General features: G+C 38.6%; 1 protein-coding gene across 1 annotated transcript in view; it reads left to right on the plus strand.

The window, feature by feature from the left end:
- Positions 1-15,591, plus strand: part of STARD9 (StAR related lipid transfer domain containing 9) — a 110,220-nt gene that overhangs the window by 41,402 nt on the left and 53,227 nt on the right. Inside the window, exons 10-15 of the mRNA XM_088145527.1 lie at positions 2,999-3,066; positions 4,769-4,866; positions 8,389-8,589; positions 9,964-10,061; positions 11,290-11,367; positions 14,887-14,961. Of these exons, the coding sequence (XP_088001653.1) occupies positions 2,999-3,066; positions 4,769-4,866; positions 8,389-8,589; positions 9,964-10,061; positions 11,290-11,367; positions 14,887-14,961 (618 nt within the window). The remainder of the gene's footprint in view (positions 1-2,998; positions 3,067-4,768; positions 4,867-8,388; positions 8,590-9,963; positions 10,062-11,289; positions 11,368-14,886; positions 14,962-15,591) is intronic.

Here is a 15,591-nt window from a genome sequence, read left to right on the forward strand (position 1 = left end):
TAGTGTATAGGACCCAGAGAGCCAGTTATGGTTTCCCATTTAGCAGCTCTTACGTGGGTTGTGGTCTCTCTGCATCACATCAGTGGGTTTGCCTTGCCTGCCCAGAATACAATTTGGAACCTTTCAAGTGAGTTTTCTTTTGGTAGGCAGTTGAGGTTTTTTAGCTCTTTGTTTCTTTGTTTTTGGTCTTTGTTCCTTTTGCCGGGCCAATATTTTGCCTTTATCTTCATTCCCTTGGAATCACTGCAGCGGTAGTACCTCAACCAGTTCGCGCACAATTTAGAACTTGCATTACTGCAGTGCTTACTATTATTGCTCCACTTATGCCTTCGGCTGTAGCTTCTTTATTCTCCATACCAGCTCCATTGGTACTTCTGGTGATTATGGTTCTGAGTTCTACGCTGGTACTGCCATCAGTACAGCACAGTGAGAAGTAATTAATTCAGCATTAACTATTGTGGTAGCTAGCATGCATATGTCTAATACGGTTGTGAAAATTATTAGGAAAAAGTGCTTTAGATCTTGTGAATGCAGCACCTCTCTGCTAGTCATTAAAATAGCCCAACTTTTTTCAGGCTTCCACACAAAAAGGCGCATTAACTTTAGTGAGTGGATTCCTTATATTGATGAATTGACAAAAATAATTTGCTTCAAGGATTTTGGTTTTCCCCCAAGGCTACCGCATGCTTCCATGCCTATGAACTCTGAGGAAGTGGATAGGGTCCTGTGCCCAATGTCAGTTGTTTTACTGCTCCTCCTGGCTCCTGTAGGGAATGGGAGGAAGAATGACCATGTAGACCATGGGAATCTCAATGCCTCCTTATGTGAAGGGCAGCTCCTGGCTGCCTTGAGAAAGATATGCCTCTTGCTGAATGTCTGTTTATCATGCAGGCTTGGATAATCATTGTCTTCAGCCTTCCTTTTTTTGTTGATGGCTGATCAGCTCTGCAGCTCACTAGAAGGAGTGGATTATCTGGCCTGTTTTTGGTCTGGGTTCAGGCATAACTATGGAACCATAATGGTCTGTGTTGGGACCTGGATCAGATAATGCAGGTTGCCTTCCTTTTAGACCTCTCAGTGGCTTTTGATACCATTGACCATGGTATCTTACTAGTCCACCTGTGGAAATTGGGGGTTGTGAGCACTTTTGCAGGGGTTTTACTTCTTCTTCAGTGAATGGTTTCAGTCTTTTGTGGTGGAGGACAGATCAGACCAGTGGTCCCTCACTTATCGGATACCACAGGGTTTGGTCCTCACCCCCCTGTTTTTTAACATCTATATGAAACTGCTGAGGGAAGTCCTCCAACAATTTGGGGTATAATATCAGTATACTGATGATACCCAACTGTACATTGCTACCATGGGCTGTGGAGGAAATGCTGCTGATGTTCTGTCCTGGAGCCTGCGAAAGTCTGGATGGGAGACAACAGGTTCATATTGAACTCAACCAAGATGGAGTTGTTATGTGTACATCAGGGTTCTCCTTTGGTGCCAGTTATCCCTGGGTAGATAGGCACTACCCATCCCAGCAGGTATGGTTTAGGGGGTCCTTTTGATCTTGCAGCTCCTGTTTGAACAACAGGTGGAGGCCATGGCTAGGAGAGCCTTTGCCCAGTTTCAGCTGGTGCACCAGTTGCATTCTTAGGTGGTTGTAATGGTATGTGGGAAAGACCTTGGGAAACAGGGCAAAGAGATGCTGCTTAGGGAATGGTCAAATAAGAGGCAGCACAGCCTGCAGCAGGATACTGGGAGGGGCAAGAGGCTTAGAAGGGACCCCCCCTAGTTCTCAGGCTGTAAAGAAGACAGCAGGAGAATTGTACTTTCAGACTTGTAAGATTCTGTTAATTAGCTTTACAATAAAGTACCATTAGCTTATCTGGTTATGTTTCCTGTCTGATCTACCTGGTAAGGCTGACACTGGTGCAGGAGGACCTGGCAGTAATTCATGCTCTCATAGACTATTGCAATGCACTTTACAGGTGGCTGTCTTTAAAGACCACCTAGACATTATAGTTAGTCCAGAATGTGACGACCATTGTCTTAATTGACTCTGACATTGGAGCGTATTATACCTATTTTGTGGCTGTGCCATTGGTTACCAGTTTAGTTCCAAGTACAATTTAAAGTGCTGATATTAATCTGTAAAACCCTTCATGATTTGGCACCTGGGCTCCTACAGAATGATTTCCTCCAAGCAGATTTGGCCTGCTGTGTTAGATCATATATAGGGGCTCCTGGTCCTACATTTCTGAGATATTAACGGAGCCAAAGTTGGAAGGTGCTGCTTCTCTGTAGCAGTGCCAACATTATGGAATGGCTCCCCACTGAGATGAGACTCACCGTCTCCCTGGTAGGTTTTAGGAAGTTAATACAAACTGAAATTTTCTGAAGAGCCTTTTAATAATATCTTATTATGATAAGATATATAAGAGTCAGTTTGGTGGAGTAGTTAAAGCCCCAGGCTAGAAACCAGGAGACCGTGAATTCTAGTTCCGTTTTAGACACGAAGCCAGCTGGGTGACCTTGGGCCAATCACTCTCTCTCAGCTCTAGGAAGAAGACAAGGGCAAACTACTTCTGAAAAATGTTGCCAAGAAAACTGCAGGGACTTATCCAGGCAATTACCAGGAGTCAAAACTGACCTGAAGGCAAAGAAAAGGAAGATATATAATAATAAATAATAATAACTTATTATGATGTTCTTATTTTCTCTCTCTTGCTTTGATTTTATTTTTGCTATTTGGATTGCATATTGTTTTAATTATTGTTTTTAAATTGGACATAACCTCCAAGAATTGAGATTGTGGCGGGATAAAAATCAAATGAGTAAATATGCTTTACAGGCATGCAGTTCCATTGATATAAATGCAAATTTGACTACTTGAAGAACCTCACATACAGATAATCAGTCTGTTCTTCCAGCCATTTCTATGGAATCTAGTATAGCAGAATAACAATTTTACTCTGAAATCATACTATTTGAATTTATTTTCCCTTAGGCTATACTTGAGAATAATCTGCCTTCCGAAACAGCAAGTAAAATCAATTTAGTGGATCTTGCAGGCAGGTAATACTTAGCTTTTGGAAATTATTCGTAACTGTTTACTGTTAATAAACAATTTTCCATTTTGTATTGTTTGCTGTGGAATTCCTATATGTGGGATTCTGGGTAGTTCTTAGGTATATTTGAAGGTATATGGAACACTGGTATCTTTAACTGGTAGCCAGCCTGCAGCTTTAATTTGTGATAAAGTTTGATAACTAGTGCAAATTGCCTTATTCATGAGCTTGCCTATCTTTATTGGCTTTCTCATGAGTTTCAAAATAAAATCCAGAACAGATTTTGAAACACGCACCAATAAACTGGTTAATACCACATTACAAGTGTTCTTAATTGAAGAGGAAAGGTTCAACTATATTTGTCAATCATAGTATATTACGGAGGGAGAGGTAATGAAATGGATTTTGTCAGAGTTTTATTTAGCACTTAAACAGATTAAGTGAAGATGTATTTACTGTGCATGGTATTTGGGAGTAATTTTGGTACTCCTGAAAAATGAAACTTCGGAATTCTTCTGCCTCCTAGTGGATTATATATATTATATAATTATATTATATAGTTATATATAATAAAATATATATTACATTATATATACAATTATATATGAATATAAGAGAAGAATACAGGTTCTTAATTCTTTGGAAGCAATTATGTCTAAACTTTGTCAGTGTTATATGTGCATGTACCTTGGCTTCAGATTACTTGTAGAAGAATTTCACCCATGGGACTCTGCAGGAAATGGTATCTATTCTCTCTGTAGTCCCATGGAAAGCTGTTCTGTTAGGGACAATAATGACTATACTTTGAAATTTTGTAAAAATATGTGAATTTGGAAAAATATAATTGAAAATGAATATAATTGTTCATATTATGACAAAAAAGTGCTTGAATTTGTATCTGTGTCTGATAATTTTAAAAGAAATAAGAGCTGTGGGTTTAAACACAATATATAATGTAAAATAAATTTTGCAAAAAAACAAAAAAGAATATTAAAAGCTGGACTTTATAATTCTGAAACATTTTTGTTTCCTAAAGAAAAGGCTGAGCGGCTTAAACATATCAATTGTTCAAGGGCATTATATATTAAAAACAATATTAAGCCTGGTTTTAGAGTGTTTTGTTGTTGTTTAGTGCATTCCTTTGCTTTTCTTACATCCATAGAATAGAAATTATATTCCAAATAATGAATGAAGTGGTACTAAGATCAACATCATGACTGAAAATGAAATCTTATGAAATCTTATTCCTTCTACATATTAAGCCAGAGATGTATAACTTACAGTCCTCTAGATGTTAGTGAACTCCAGCTACATCTCTCAAATTGCCTGATCTTTGTCCATTCTGGATGGATAAAGCTGGACTTAATAAACATATTAACCTCTTGCCTCCTCATAGAGGAATAACACACGTAATAGCTAGGGATGATAGAATAGTAATTCTGTAATATCTGGATGCCCACACGTGGTAAGCCCGTGGATAAGTCATAGACTTTTCAATAGCAGGACTTCCTTGCCAAAGTTTAAACTTCAGCATCTTTTGGAAATATTAGAAAACTTGATTTGGTGGCTTGTTTTTGTGAAAACAGGCTATTCTTTTAATTATTTGAGAGTTGGCTGGTGTTTTGTCATTCCTTGTTTTTATGCTGCTTCTTTCATATACTGATAATTGCCACTGCTACTTCAATTATCTCTTTGGTTGTGTATTTCAGTGAAAAGGCTGATCCTAGTTACTGCAAACATCGAATCACAGAGGGTGCCAACATTAACAAATCATTAGTTACTCTTGGAATTGTCATCTCTACTTTAGGTAAAAATAATATTAACTTTTATTTGAACAATAACTTAATAAAATGCTAATGAATCACCTACTGAACTTTCCTATGAAGCATACTTGCAAGCAGGCATGGTAAATAAATGAAATAATATATTCATAAATATTTCATTTGTTCTTAGATGGGGAGCAGGATTATAAAAAAAGCATTGGCTGCCTTCATACTTGGGGCTAAGCTGTGGTTTTCTGATGACTTCTGGTCTTGCTCCCCTCCTTTTTAGGTGCTCTTACCTTTGCCTCTGTGGATTAACTATAGCAGAGATGCACATCCAGTTTGCATGTGGTCTTTGAACTGATGTCATGCAGCCCCCTGAGCCTTCCCCATCTTGCAGATGACCAGCTGTGACAATGACTCAAGTTTTCTGCAGTCCCCCTTATCATACTGCTTTCCCATTTGTCACTGCCACTGCCATGCACCTCTACCATCTATCTTCTCTGTCTAATTTTCTTGGTGGTCTCACCTGTGTGCTTCACTTCTTTGTCCCTGCCAGAACCATAGTTCCCCTGCTGACATGGTCTTGGCTCTTTGCTTGCCTGTGATCAATTTGGGAAACCAAGAGAAGAAGCCTGGTGACCCGAGAGAACAGAATAGGAAGCAATGCCCTTTGCCGTCCTCCTTTACTTTTCACCGTTTTGCAGGAGATGAGAAGTGCAAGAAACAATGGCTATGTGACTGGTTTTATCCCCTTTCAGTTTCTTCCTGCTAAGTTACGTCATGTCCTGTTATCTTTTGGTATCAACAGGCAGAACCTCAGGAAACAGGAAGCAGCTGCAGTATTAAGGAAAATAACAGAGAAAGAAAGAGCAGTCCTTAAGTTCCTTTTCTGCTTTCCTTCTGTTTCTTTCTGGTTTATTGTTTAATGATCAAGAAGTTATGAAACTTGGACACTTTATGATCACTGGAAGAGATGAAGAATCACTTGGTGAATGAACGGACTCTGCCTATCACAGCCTTCCTAGCAATTCCAGTTGCAACCCCCTCACTTTCCATGATGGGAAAGTGTCAGCAATTTGCTGGAGAGTGTAGTGGCTCTTTGCTCAGAATGTATGGAATGATGAGAGAGAATGAGGGTATCTTTCATGTCTGAGTGAGTGTTCTGGTCACTTTTATAAAATGGCTACCCTATTTGCTTTTTCTAGCCAATTTCAAATTTATCCATGATTTTTCCAGCACATACAAGTTAGCAAAAATATATTAGGGGTTCCTTTAATGGGTTCCTTTAAGTTATGGTTGTTCTTTATATTCAAAGAAAAAGAAGCCAGCATTACAATTCATAACATAATAACAGTTTTGCCCCATTCTACTCCTTCGCTCTCTATGCAGGTATACTTGTTTGAGAAGGAGGGAGAGAAATTAGTTGATTTAAAGAAAAAAAATATTGGTATAGGAAGTTTGTAGTAAACAGGTCCTACACATTAAGTTACAAATGAAAAATTACATTCACTGAAAATCTCTTCTGCTGCGTGAACTTGGGTAAATTGTAGGAAAGACTTCATTCAAAATAATTTTGTAGCTGGAAATACACAGGAAAAGAAAAAAAAGAAAAGAAAAGGCATTTCCAATATCTGTCTTCTCTGAGGATAAATCTTCCTATCTTTCTGTTGTGACCTCCAGAAAAAATTCAGATATTTCCCTGAAGTTCTTTTTTCCCATTAACATTCCACTCTTTTTCTTCTTGCTATTTTATGCTGTTAGAAAACAGTATGGATACAATAGTGTGAAAATACAAATGGGTCACAGCAGCATTAAATCCTCAGTACAACACATGGGAGAACATTTGTATTAGAAAATACAGTTAAAAATTAAAAGCAAATAAAAGCATAAAATATCGCCTTGCACTATATTCTGCAACACCTTGAATTTCCGGGGTCTTATGCACGAGTTCTTTTTGTGGACTTCAGTTCAGCATTTAATACTATTGTGCCAGAAATTCTTTACAACAAACTGATCCAGCTTACTGTGCCTGACCATACCTGTAGATGGATAATCAGTTTTCTAACAGGTAGGAAACAACACGTGAGGTTAGGCAAAATTACATCCGGTACCCGGTTAATCAGTACTGGTGCCCCTCAGGGATGTGTGCTCTCCCCGTTGCTTTTCTCCCTTTATACCAATGACCGCATTTCAAAAGACTCTTCTGTTAAAATCTTGAAATATCCGGATAAAACTGTCATTGGTCTAATTCGAAATGGAAATGAGTCAGCATATAGACGGGAGGTTCAACAGCTGGTCTTGTGGTGTGGTTGTAATAACTTGGAATTGAACACACTTAAAACTGTGGAGATGATTGTGGACTTTAGGAAGAATCCTTCTCATACTCTTCCCCTTACCATACTCAACAGCCCAGTATCAGTGGTAGAGTCCTTCAAGTTCCTGGGTTCTATACTTTCCCAAGACCTGAAATGGACGTTTAACATCACAGCCATCATTAAAAAGGCACAGCAAAGGATGTTTTTTCTGCGGCAACTTAGGAAGTTTAAATTATCCCAGGAGCTCTTGGTACAGTTTTACAGGGGAATCATTGAGTCTGTTATCTGCTCCTCTATAACTGTCTGGTTTGATTCTGCAACCAAACAGGACAGATTCAGACTTCAATGGATAGTTAAGTCTCCAGAAAGGATAATTGCAACCCGTCTGCCTTCTATAGAAGAACTGTATACTGTGAGGGTCAAAAGGAGGGCAGAGAGGACATCTGCAGACTCTTCTCATCCTGGATATAAACTGTTCCAACTTCTTCCTTCAGGACGGCGCTATAGAGCTCCATATGTTAAAACATCTAGACATCGGAATAGTTTTTTCCCTTGTGCCATTGCTCTGTTAAATACTATATGATTTGATATGTATTGGACAGTGGCTTCTTCTTTTGGAAAAGTTATTTTATTGGGCAGTGTTATTGTTACTGTTTATTATTTTTTTGTTGCTATCCAAACGCACCGTTGATCTTGCTGTTCGTCACCAAAGACAAATTCCTTGTGTACATTTTATACTTGGTCATTAAAGTATTTGTATTTTGTATTTGTAAAAAGTTTGCCATTTACCAGTTTTTCAACCAACCATTTGCCATGAGGACACTAAAGTAATAGGGTCCCAGCACCAATTTTGGTGCTGTAATTTCAGCCCATTTTTCAGTTTTTTTGTTGGAGGTGGTTAAGGATGGGAATGGTACAATTTTACTTCCCAAAGGTCCTCTGCTTCCATTCCTACTGTCCTTCACCCATGGGATGGGTGCCTTTCTGATGATATTACAGCATCATCTGATGGCTTCCTGATCTTTATAGAAGGGTGGATGGCTGAATTGTGACCTTTGGCTCCTCAAATGTTACCAAACCTGTGGTCAAAGGACCATAATTATGCAGTAACAGAACAGTATATTTTTAGTCTTGGACTGCTTCAAAATTACTACAGCTTGAAAAAGAGTTTTGGATCGCTTGAAATAAATAAATAAATATTTTTTTTACTGTATAAATCTGACCTTTTTTTTTTTTTGTGCTTCTTAGCTGAAAACACTCAGGTGTTCAGCAGCAGCCAGAGCATCAGCAGTATAGCCAGTGAAGTGGACGGTAACCGTATGGACAGTTACTGTGGACCCAATATCAATAGCTGTAAGCGTCAAGCTTATATTCCATATCGGGATTCCATTCTTACTTGGCTTCTGAAGGATAGTCTGGGTGGCAATTCCAAGACCATAATGATTGCAAGTAAGTATAAAGTTTTGCTTTGCTTTCAGGGATGGTCATCTGTTAAATATTCCTAAAGGCAAAATTCAGTTAATTGCCCAAGCGGAATGTAATGTCTCTTTGAAAGGTATGTAACTGAAAATAACTGAGCAGGGGCTTTCAGTCACAGTATAAACTTTAATATGGAATTGTATTTTACATATATCAGTAGTTCCTAGTGAGATATTACTGTTTATTTCAAAAGATTTATATGCTGCCCTTATACTGTAGTTATAAAATGCAGGGATCTGGCAACAAATATTTTTTTAAAACTACATAAACTGTTAATAATATAAGGAAGAAAGAAGTAGGAATAGCCTAAAACAGGAGATAATCTGCTACGCAATCAGTACAGCAAACCAATTATCTACTGCAGTATGTTTTGATTAGATAACAGATAGGGAGGCAAAATAAAAAATATTTAAAATAAAAAAAATCAATGAATTAGGCATTGTCTTGGGGAAATTTCTTTCTTGCATTCCAGCCAGAAATATCACTGCAACCAGTGGGTTTTGGAGAAATGCTTCTCTAACCGATCTTAAAGAACAGACAGGGGTATATGGGAGTAGATGATCTGTAAGTTTACTGCAACAAAGACTTTTAGGAGTTTACATTACCAACCATACTTTTAAATTGTGCTAGAAACCTACCCAGTTATTGTGTAATCAATGCCATTTGCTCCTTAGGGCAGGCAGCCATCACTACCAAATAATGGATAAGCTAAAATTTGTAGAAAATTTTCAAACACAGACATTCCAGTAGTTAAGGCATGTGTCATCATGGCTAAATTGATCTGCTTTGGAGGAGGCATAACTTTGTCTCATACTTTCTAAAAAGTACAAATCTGTTTGCCTACTGGCTTAACTATCTATTTCAAAGAGACTGACTTGAAAAAGTTTGACCACCTGTTGCAAAGAAAGATCACCTACCCATATTTTCAACAAAGTTTACTTTGGCAAAAGTTATTATTTGGTTCAACTATTCTTCTCTGAATTAACATCATCAACCTTTAGCCAATAAGCTATTAGATGCTCAAATATATTTTATAGCATAAATAGGCATCTAAAATGTGGCTCCAACTCCCAAATTACTCAAGGATTTACTAGATGATCTTGGATAGAACTGTGGGTTCAGGAAAGTAACCACACAAAGACCATTACTGCTTTAAGTTAATTCCTCTTCCAAACATAGCAGTTTTTGTTGCTGATAATTTCTGGTGATTTGCATGCATGAAAGGAGTATCCTACCATCTCATATTATTCTTGGGTAGAAGAATAAAATCCAAATGAGTTTTGCACTCAAAATATCTAAAACACATTTTACATTTCTTTAGTAATTTTCTTTTTCCATCTGTAGCTATTTCTCCTGCAAGCTGTTGCTATAATGAAACTGTGAACACCTTGCGATATGCTTCAAATGCCAAAAAAATTATTAACAAACCTCGGGTAAATGAGGTGAGCTACCTTGTGTTATTTTTTTTCTTGTTAAGCATTTTTGTTAACTGCTTTAAAGGATTATATCATTTTTGTTTATATAGCTTTTATGTATACTTTAAAATATTGATAGTTCTTTTAGTGTGGCCTTTTTTCCTAACTCATTACAGGTAGTCCTCACTTACTGACTGCAATTGGGACCAGCAACTCTGTCACTAAGCGACACAGACATTAAGTGAAATGTATGTGACTGCACTGGACTTATGACGTCAGTCCCACTGCAGTCATTAAGCAAATCACTGTGGGTTGTTAAGTGTGACATCACGTGACTGCAACTCGCAACTTGCTGCCAGCTTCCCCATTGACTTTGCTTGTCGGAAGCTGGCTATGAAGGTCACAAATAGCAATACCTTCAAATAATGTTGTAGAATTTGATTTCATTTTCGCAAAATCCTTTAAAACTTTAACAAGCCTTTGTATGTCCAGGATAGCATCTTTTTCTATATCTTTTTTATAGCCTGTCATTTTAAAATCCACTTTCAAATCAATCTCAGTCTTATCGGTAAAACTTGTTCCTCTTCCATAGCATCTTTTAAAGATAGTCTATATATAATGGTGGACACTCTTAAAATTTACTTCTGGATCCATTATTCACAAATATCCTTCAATGTTTGCTCCGTTCTCTATTAGTAAGTTAAATTTAAGTGTTGTTCTCCTTTAATTATAATCTTTAGTTCCTTCTGGTTCCCTCCAGTGTCCAACCTTCAAAGTCCCATCCTATCATATTTTTTGTAAGAATTTTTGTAAGAATTCAGAACAAATCCATCTAGTCCTTAGTCTGTTTGTAACTTTCCAAAATCACCGTTCTAATCAATATTGTTAAAAGTAAAAGGAAGGAATATAAAGTTGGTTTATTTGACCAAGGTTAAATAAATATATTATTATCTGGGTATCAGTCAGTAAGTGAGGACTACCTGTATAGTAAAGTATGCTTTCAACATATATTTACTTATTACGTGTGCTGTTCCCAGTAATCGACTCATTTTGAGAGGGAAGAAGATTTAATTTATACATTCAGTATTGGGAGAAGTAAGAATGTTGTGCAGTCCTTGATTTTTTTTCTTTCCTGGTAGTTGGGAGGGCATAATATATTGAGTGGTAATGCCAAGAAATGTCCAATAAATATTGTTTAGAAGCAATGAATTGCTTCCTTGCTTTTTAAAAAGTGCATTGTCCTCTAATTTTTCAGGATGCAAATGTGAAACTGATTAGAGAATTACAAGAAGAAATAGATAGATTGAAGGTTATGTTGATGAGCTTTGAGATGGTATGTGCAACTATATTACTTACATTGAATCAAAATCATTCAGTTAATCTGTACAGAAATATATTGCTAGAAGTATAATTTTGCTGCATACCAAATCAGATGGCAATCCAGTATTGCCTATTATGATTGGCTTTTTCCCAAGATAGCAGTCAGATTTCTTACTGCCAGGATCCAAATCTGGAGCGAGGCTCTTGCATCTGTAATTAAATCTGTTAAAAAATTGTTTTAATTATTCAGAGTGTATCATATTTATTTTGTCATTAAGCTTTCTGTACTAATAATTTGGCAGAGCTTGATACAACACACTTCTTGTGCAATGGGCCAAATTTCTGCTGTGATTTACAAAATGGTGCTGGTTGGCTATAATTAATGAGCTAGAGCAGGATCTCTGCTTCCAAATTAGATTTCAGCTCACAAGAAGTCAATAAAAGGAAAATAAAATGTCCTGGCTACCACCAGATATTATACATAATGCCTTACTTGTACAGAGAGATGTGAACAAGAAAATTGAAGCCACATTTTAGATACTTAGCATGGACAGACAAAATAAAATAAAATAAAATATATATTGTATTGTCGAAGGCTTTCACGGCCGGCATACAATGGCTGGTGTGGGTCTTCCGGGCTGTGTGGCCGTGTTCTGGAAGTTTTGTTTCCTACATTGAACGCCTCTACGGGGAGGAAACGTTCCGACAGACACGGAGACTAGGAACACTCCGGAACAAAAAAGCACACCTACTATGCTCCTTAACCTTCCTACTACGATGCAGAGACACTGGGACCATCCCAGCTTTTCTCAGAACGAAAAGGACTCTCAAATCTCCTCAAGCTAACCGCATTTACGACCGACTTGAACAAGCCCTCCTATGTGAGAAAATACACACAACCCGCAGAAAACTTGCCATCACAGACAAAGAACTATTTGACACACACATCAGCATCAGTCAGAAAATGAGAAGCCAGGACTGGGACAAGATTGACACCCTAACCTACAGGAAAATGGAAAAGGATATCATTGACTACACAACCAGACAAAAGCAAAAGTTTAACAAATGCCAAAACAGTCAACCAAAACTGGCGCTGGATCCTGCCCGCATTGTCATCAATTTGACGGAATGCCAACTCGCGCCAGAAGAAACCGCCATCCTAGCCAAGGGAGGAAACTTCGCAATCACACCCCCCAGAATTCCTGTGGAAGATATCATCGCCAATGTGGAATCAGCCATCCGCCACCGTCCTGAAGAGGAAGCAGAGGGAATAAGGGGTGAAATAGCAAGGATCCTACGGAGAGCAAAGCCCCCCACCAGCAACATAACGAAGAAAGAGAGAAATGCCATAGAAACCCTCAATTCGGACCCTGACATCATCATCCTGCCGGCTGACAAAGGCAACGCCATGGTAATTATGAAAACAGATGAATACAAAGTTAGAGAACTACTAGACCCCACCACATACAGAAAGCTAAAACGGGATCCGACCAGCAAAATCATGAAACTAACCAACACCCTGACGAGGAGCTCCTCCCTTCACCCCAACGTACTTCAACGCATATGCAAGACAGAAGCCCTTACACCCAGACTATACGGACTCCCCAAAATCCACAAAGACTTGATCCCACTCAGACCCATCGTAAGCGCCATCAGCTCCCCGACATATGAATTATCCAAACATCTGGCCACCCTTCTACAGACCCACGTTGGACAGACTCCAGCCCACATCAGAGACTCAGGACATTTCATCGACAAAATCAGCACCCTGAAACTCAACCCCACGGACAAACTGGTCAGCTTTGACGTGGTCTCCCTGTTCACCAAGGTACCAGTGAGGGACACCCTGGCACTCATCAAACAGAACTTCCCAGAAGACATCACAGCCTTATTTCAGCACTGCCTAACAACCAGTTACTTCCTATGGGATAATGAGTACTACAAACAGATGGATGGCATCGCCATGGGAAGCCCCCTGCGCCCAGTCGTAGCAAATTTCTACATGGAACATTTTGAAAAACAGGCTTTAGAAACCGCACCCGTTACCCCAACAGTCTGGTTCCGATTTGTGGATGACACCTTCGCAATTTGGAGTCAGGATGAAGAAGACCTAGAGAAGTTCCTGAACCACCTAAATAGCGTCCACCCCAATATACAATTCACCATGGAGAAAGAAGTGGACGGCCAACTTCCATTTCTAGACACAGTGGTCATATGCAAACCAGACCTCAAATTAGGACACAAAGTCTACAGAAAACCCACCCACACAGACCAATACCTACACAAAAACTCCAACCACCACCCATGTCAGAAAAGAGGCATTATCAAAACCCTCATGGATCGTGCCAGTCGGATCTGCAAAACCCAATTCCTAAACTCTGAACTTAACCACCTTAATTGGGTCCTACAAGCGAATGGCTACTCCAAGAATGAAATAAAAAGAGCCATCAAACCAAGAAAACAACACGCGACTGAAGAAGAAAAACAGCCACCCACCAACAAAGTATTTCTGCCCTACATCAAAGGGGTCACAGACCGCATGAGATGGAAAAACATAATTTCCAAACAATCTTCAGACCCACCAGAAAAGTACAAGAAGTGCTAAAATCAGCAAAAGACAAAAGGGATCCCCTCACCGCCGCAGGAGTACCGCATACCATGCAGTTGCGGGCAAGTATACATTGGGACCACAAAACGCAGCATCCATACCAGGATAAAAGAACACGAAAGACACTGCAGACTACAGCAACCAGAAAAATCTGTGGTAGCTGAACATGCTCTCAAGCACACTGGACACAAAATCCTATTTGAAAACAGAGATACTGGACAACACCAACAGCCACTATACCAGGCTATACCGGGAAGCCATTGAGATTCACAAACACCAGCACAGTTTCAATAAAAAAGAGGAGAGTCTAAAAATCAACAAAACCTGGCTACCAATCCTGAAAAATACAGCCTGCAAAAGGTCAACGAACTCAGCTCAACCACCAGGACATGTGAACAGTTCACACAATGAACTTGCAAATCACCCCCAGCAGCCCTTCGTTAACAATTCAATAGAAGAAAAAACCCTGCCTAATCCCCAGGAAGATACACACAGATGCTGACACCAAAACAAGCAGCCACTCAGTAACCCAACCCCCCCCCTTTCCCCCCCCCCCTCAGATCTCTATAAATACCCACAAAAGGGTCACATCACCCTGGGCACAGAGAGAACTGCTCCTGTCTGTGCTCCTGCACTCTGAAGATGCCGGTCACAGGTGCTGGCGAAACATTAGGAAACAAAACTTCCAGAATACGGCCACACAGCCCGGAAGACCCACACCAGCCATCAAAATATATATTTGTTTCTTATATGTCCTTAGAAATTAGTTTATTGTGAATATAAGACTGTTAGGCCTCCTACAATATAGTCAAATGTAGCACGATTGTGATCCAGTCTGTTCTGTTCTGGCTTCATCTTCAGGTCATTGATCTATACTGAATATAGAAACATTTCAGAGATCTTATTAATGCTTTGCCTCCACAGATGAATTCTAGTCCTTCATGGAGTGATGACAAAGAAGGAAATCTTACGGAATTAGTACTTCAGAATGAAATTAAGGTTTGTATGCATTGTGTTTTTCTCAAAAACTGTGCAATAGGAGATCATGACCACAGATTAATGTCCAGGCGAGAAGGGGAAAAGGAAAAATGGGAGTGAAAGAAGAGCTTTGAAGTATTTCCTAGTATTTTTGTTTGATAAATAAAATAGGTAAGATATAAATGAGATGTATTTGGAAATACATCAAATCAAATTTTTTTAAAAGTGAAGAAGCTTATATTAATATAGGCAAAAGTTAACTTTTCAGAAGTTGGTGAAAATGATAAAAGAATAAAAAAGAATAAAAAGAAGTAGAAACTGCTGACAATGATAGCATTTTACATTTAGAAAATACGTATTCTGGATCTTGGTTCAACTACCCCACATACCCCTTTTCTCAATTTTTTCCCCCATGAAAATTATCTTTTTCTATATCAGTTGAAATGGAATGGAAAAAAACAAATCTAGGGTAATTGTCTTTTTTTTCCTGCAGTGGTGATTATTTTTTCTGTTTTCAGCTTAACCATTTGCCTTTAAGTTTGGCAAACTGAAGTTCCAATTGTATCACAAATTAAAAACTTTAAATAAATTTGATCTGTAAATTCATAATTATTATTTGAACAATAATAATGGTTTTTTAATTATAAACTG

Source organism: Python bivittatus, unplaced genomic scaffold (genome assembly GCF_059951505.1).
Source record: "Python bivittatus isolate LINGU-HERP-01145 unplaced genomic scaffold, Pbiv_v1 ctg000480_np1212, whole genome shotgun sequence".
In the NCBI taxonomy this organism is placed as follows: domain Eukaryota; kingdom Metazoa; phylum Chordata; class Lepidosauria; order Squamata; family Pythonidae; genus Python; species Python bivittatus.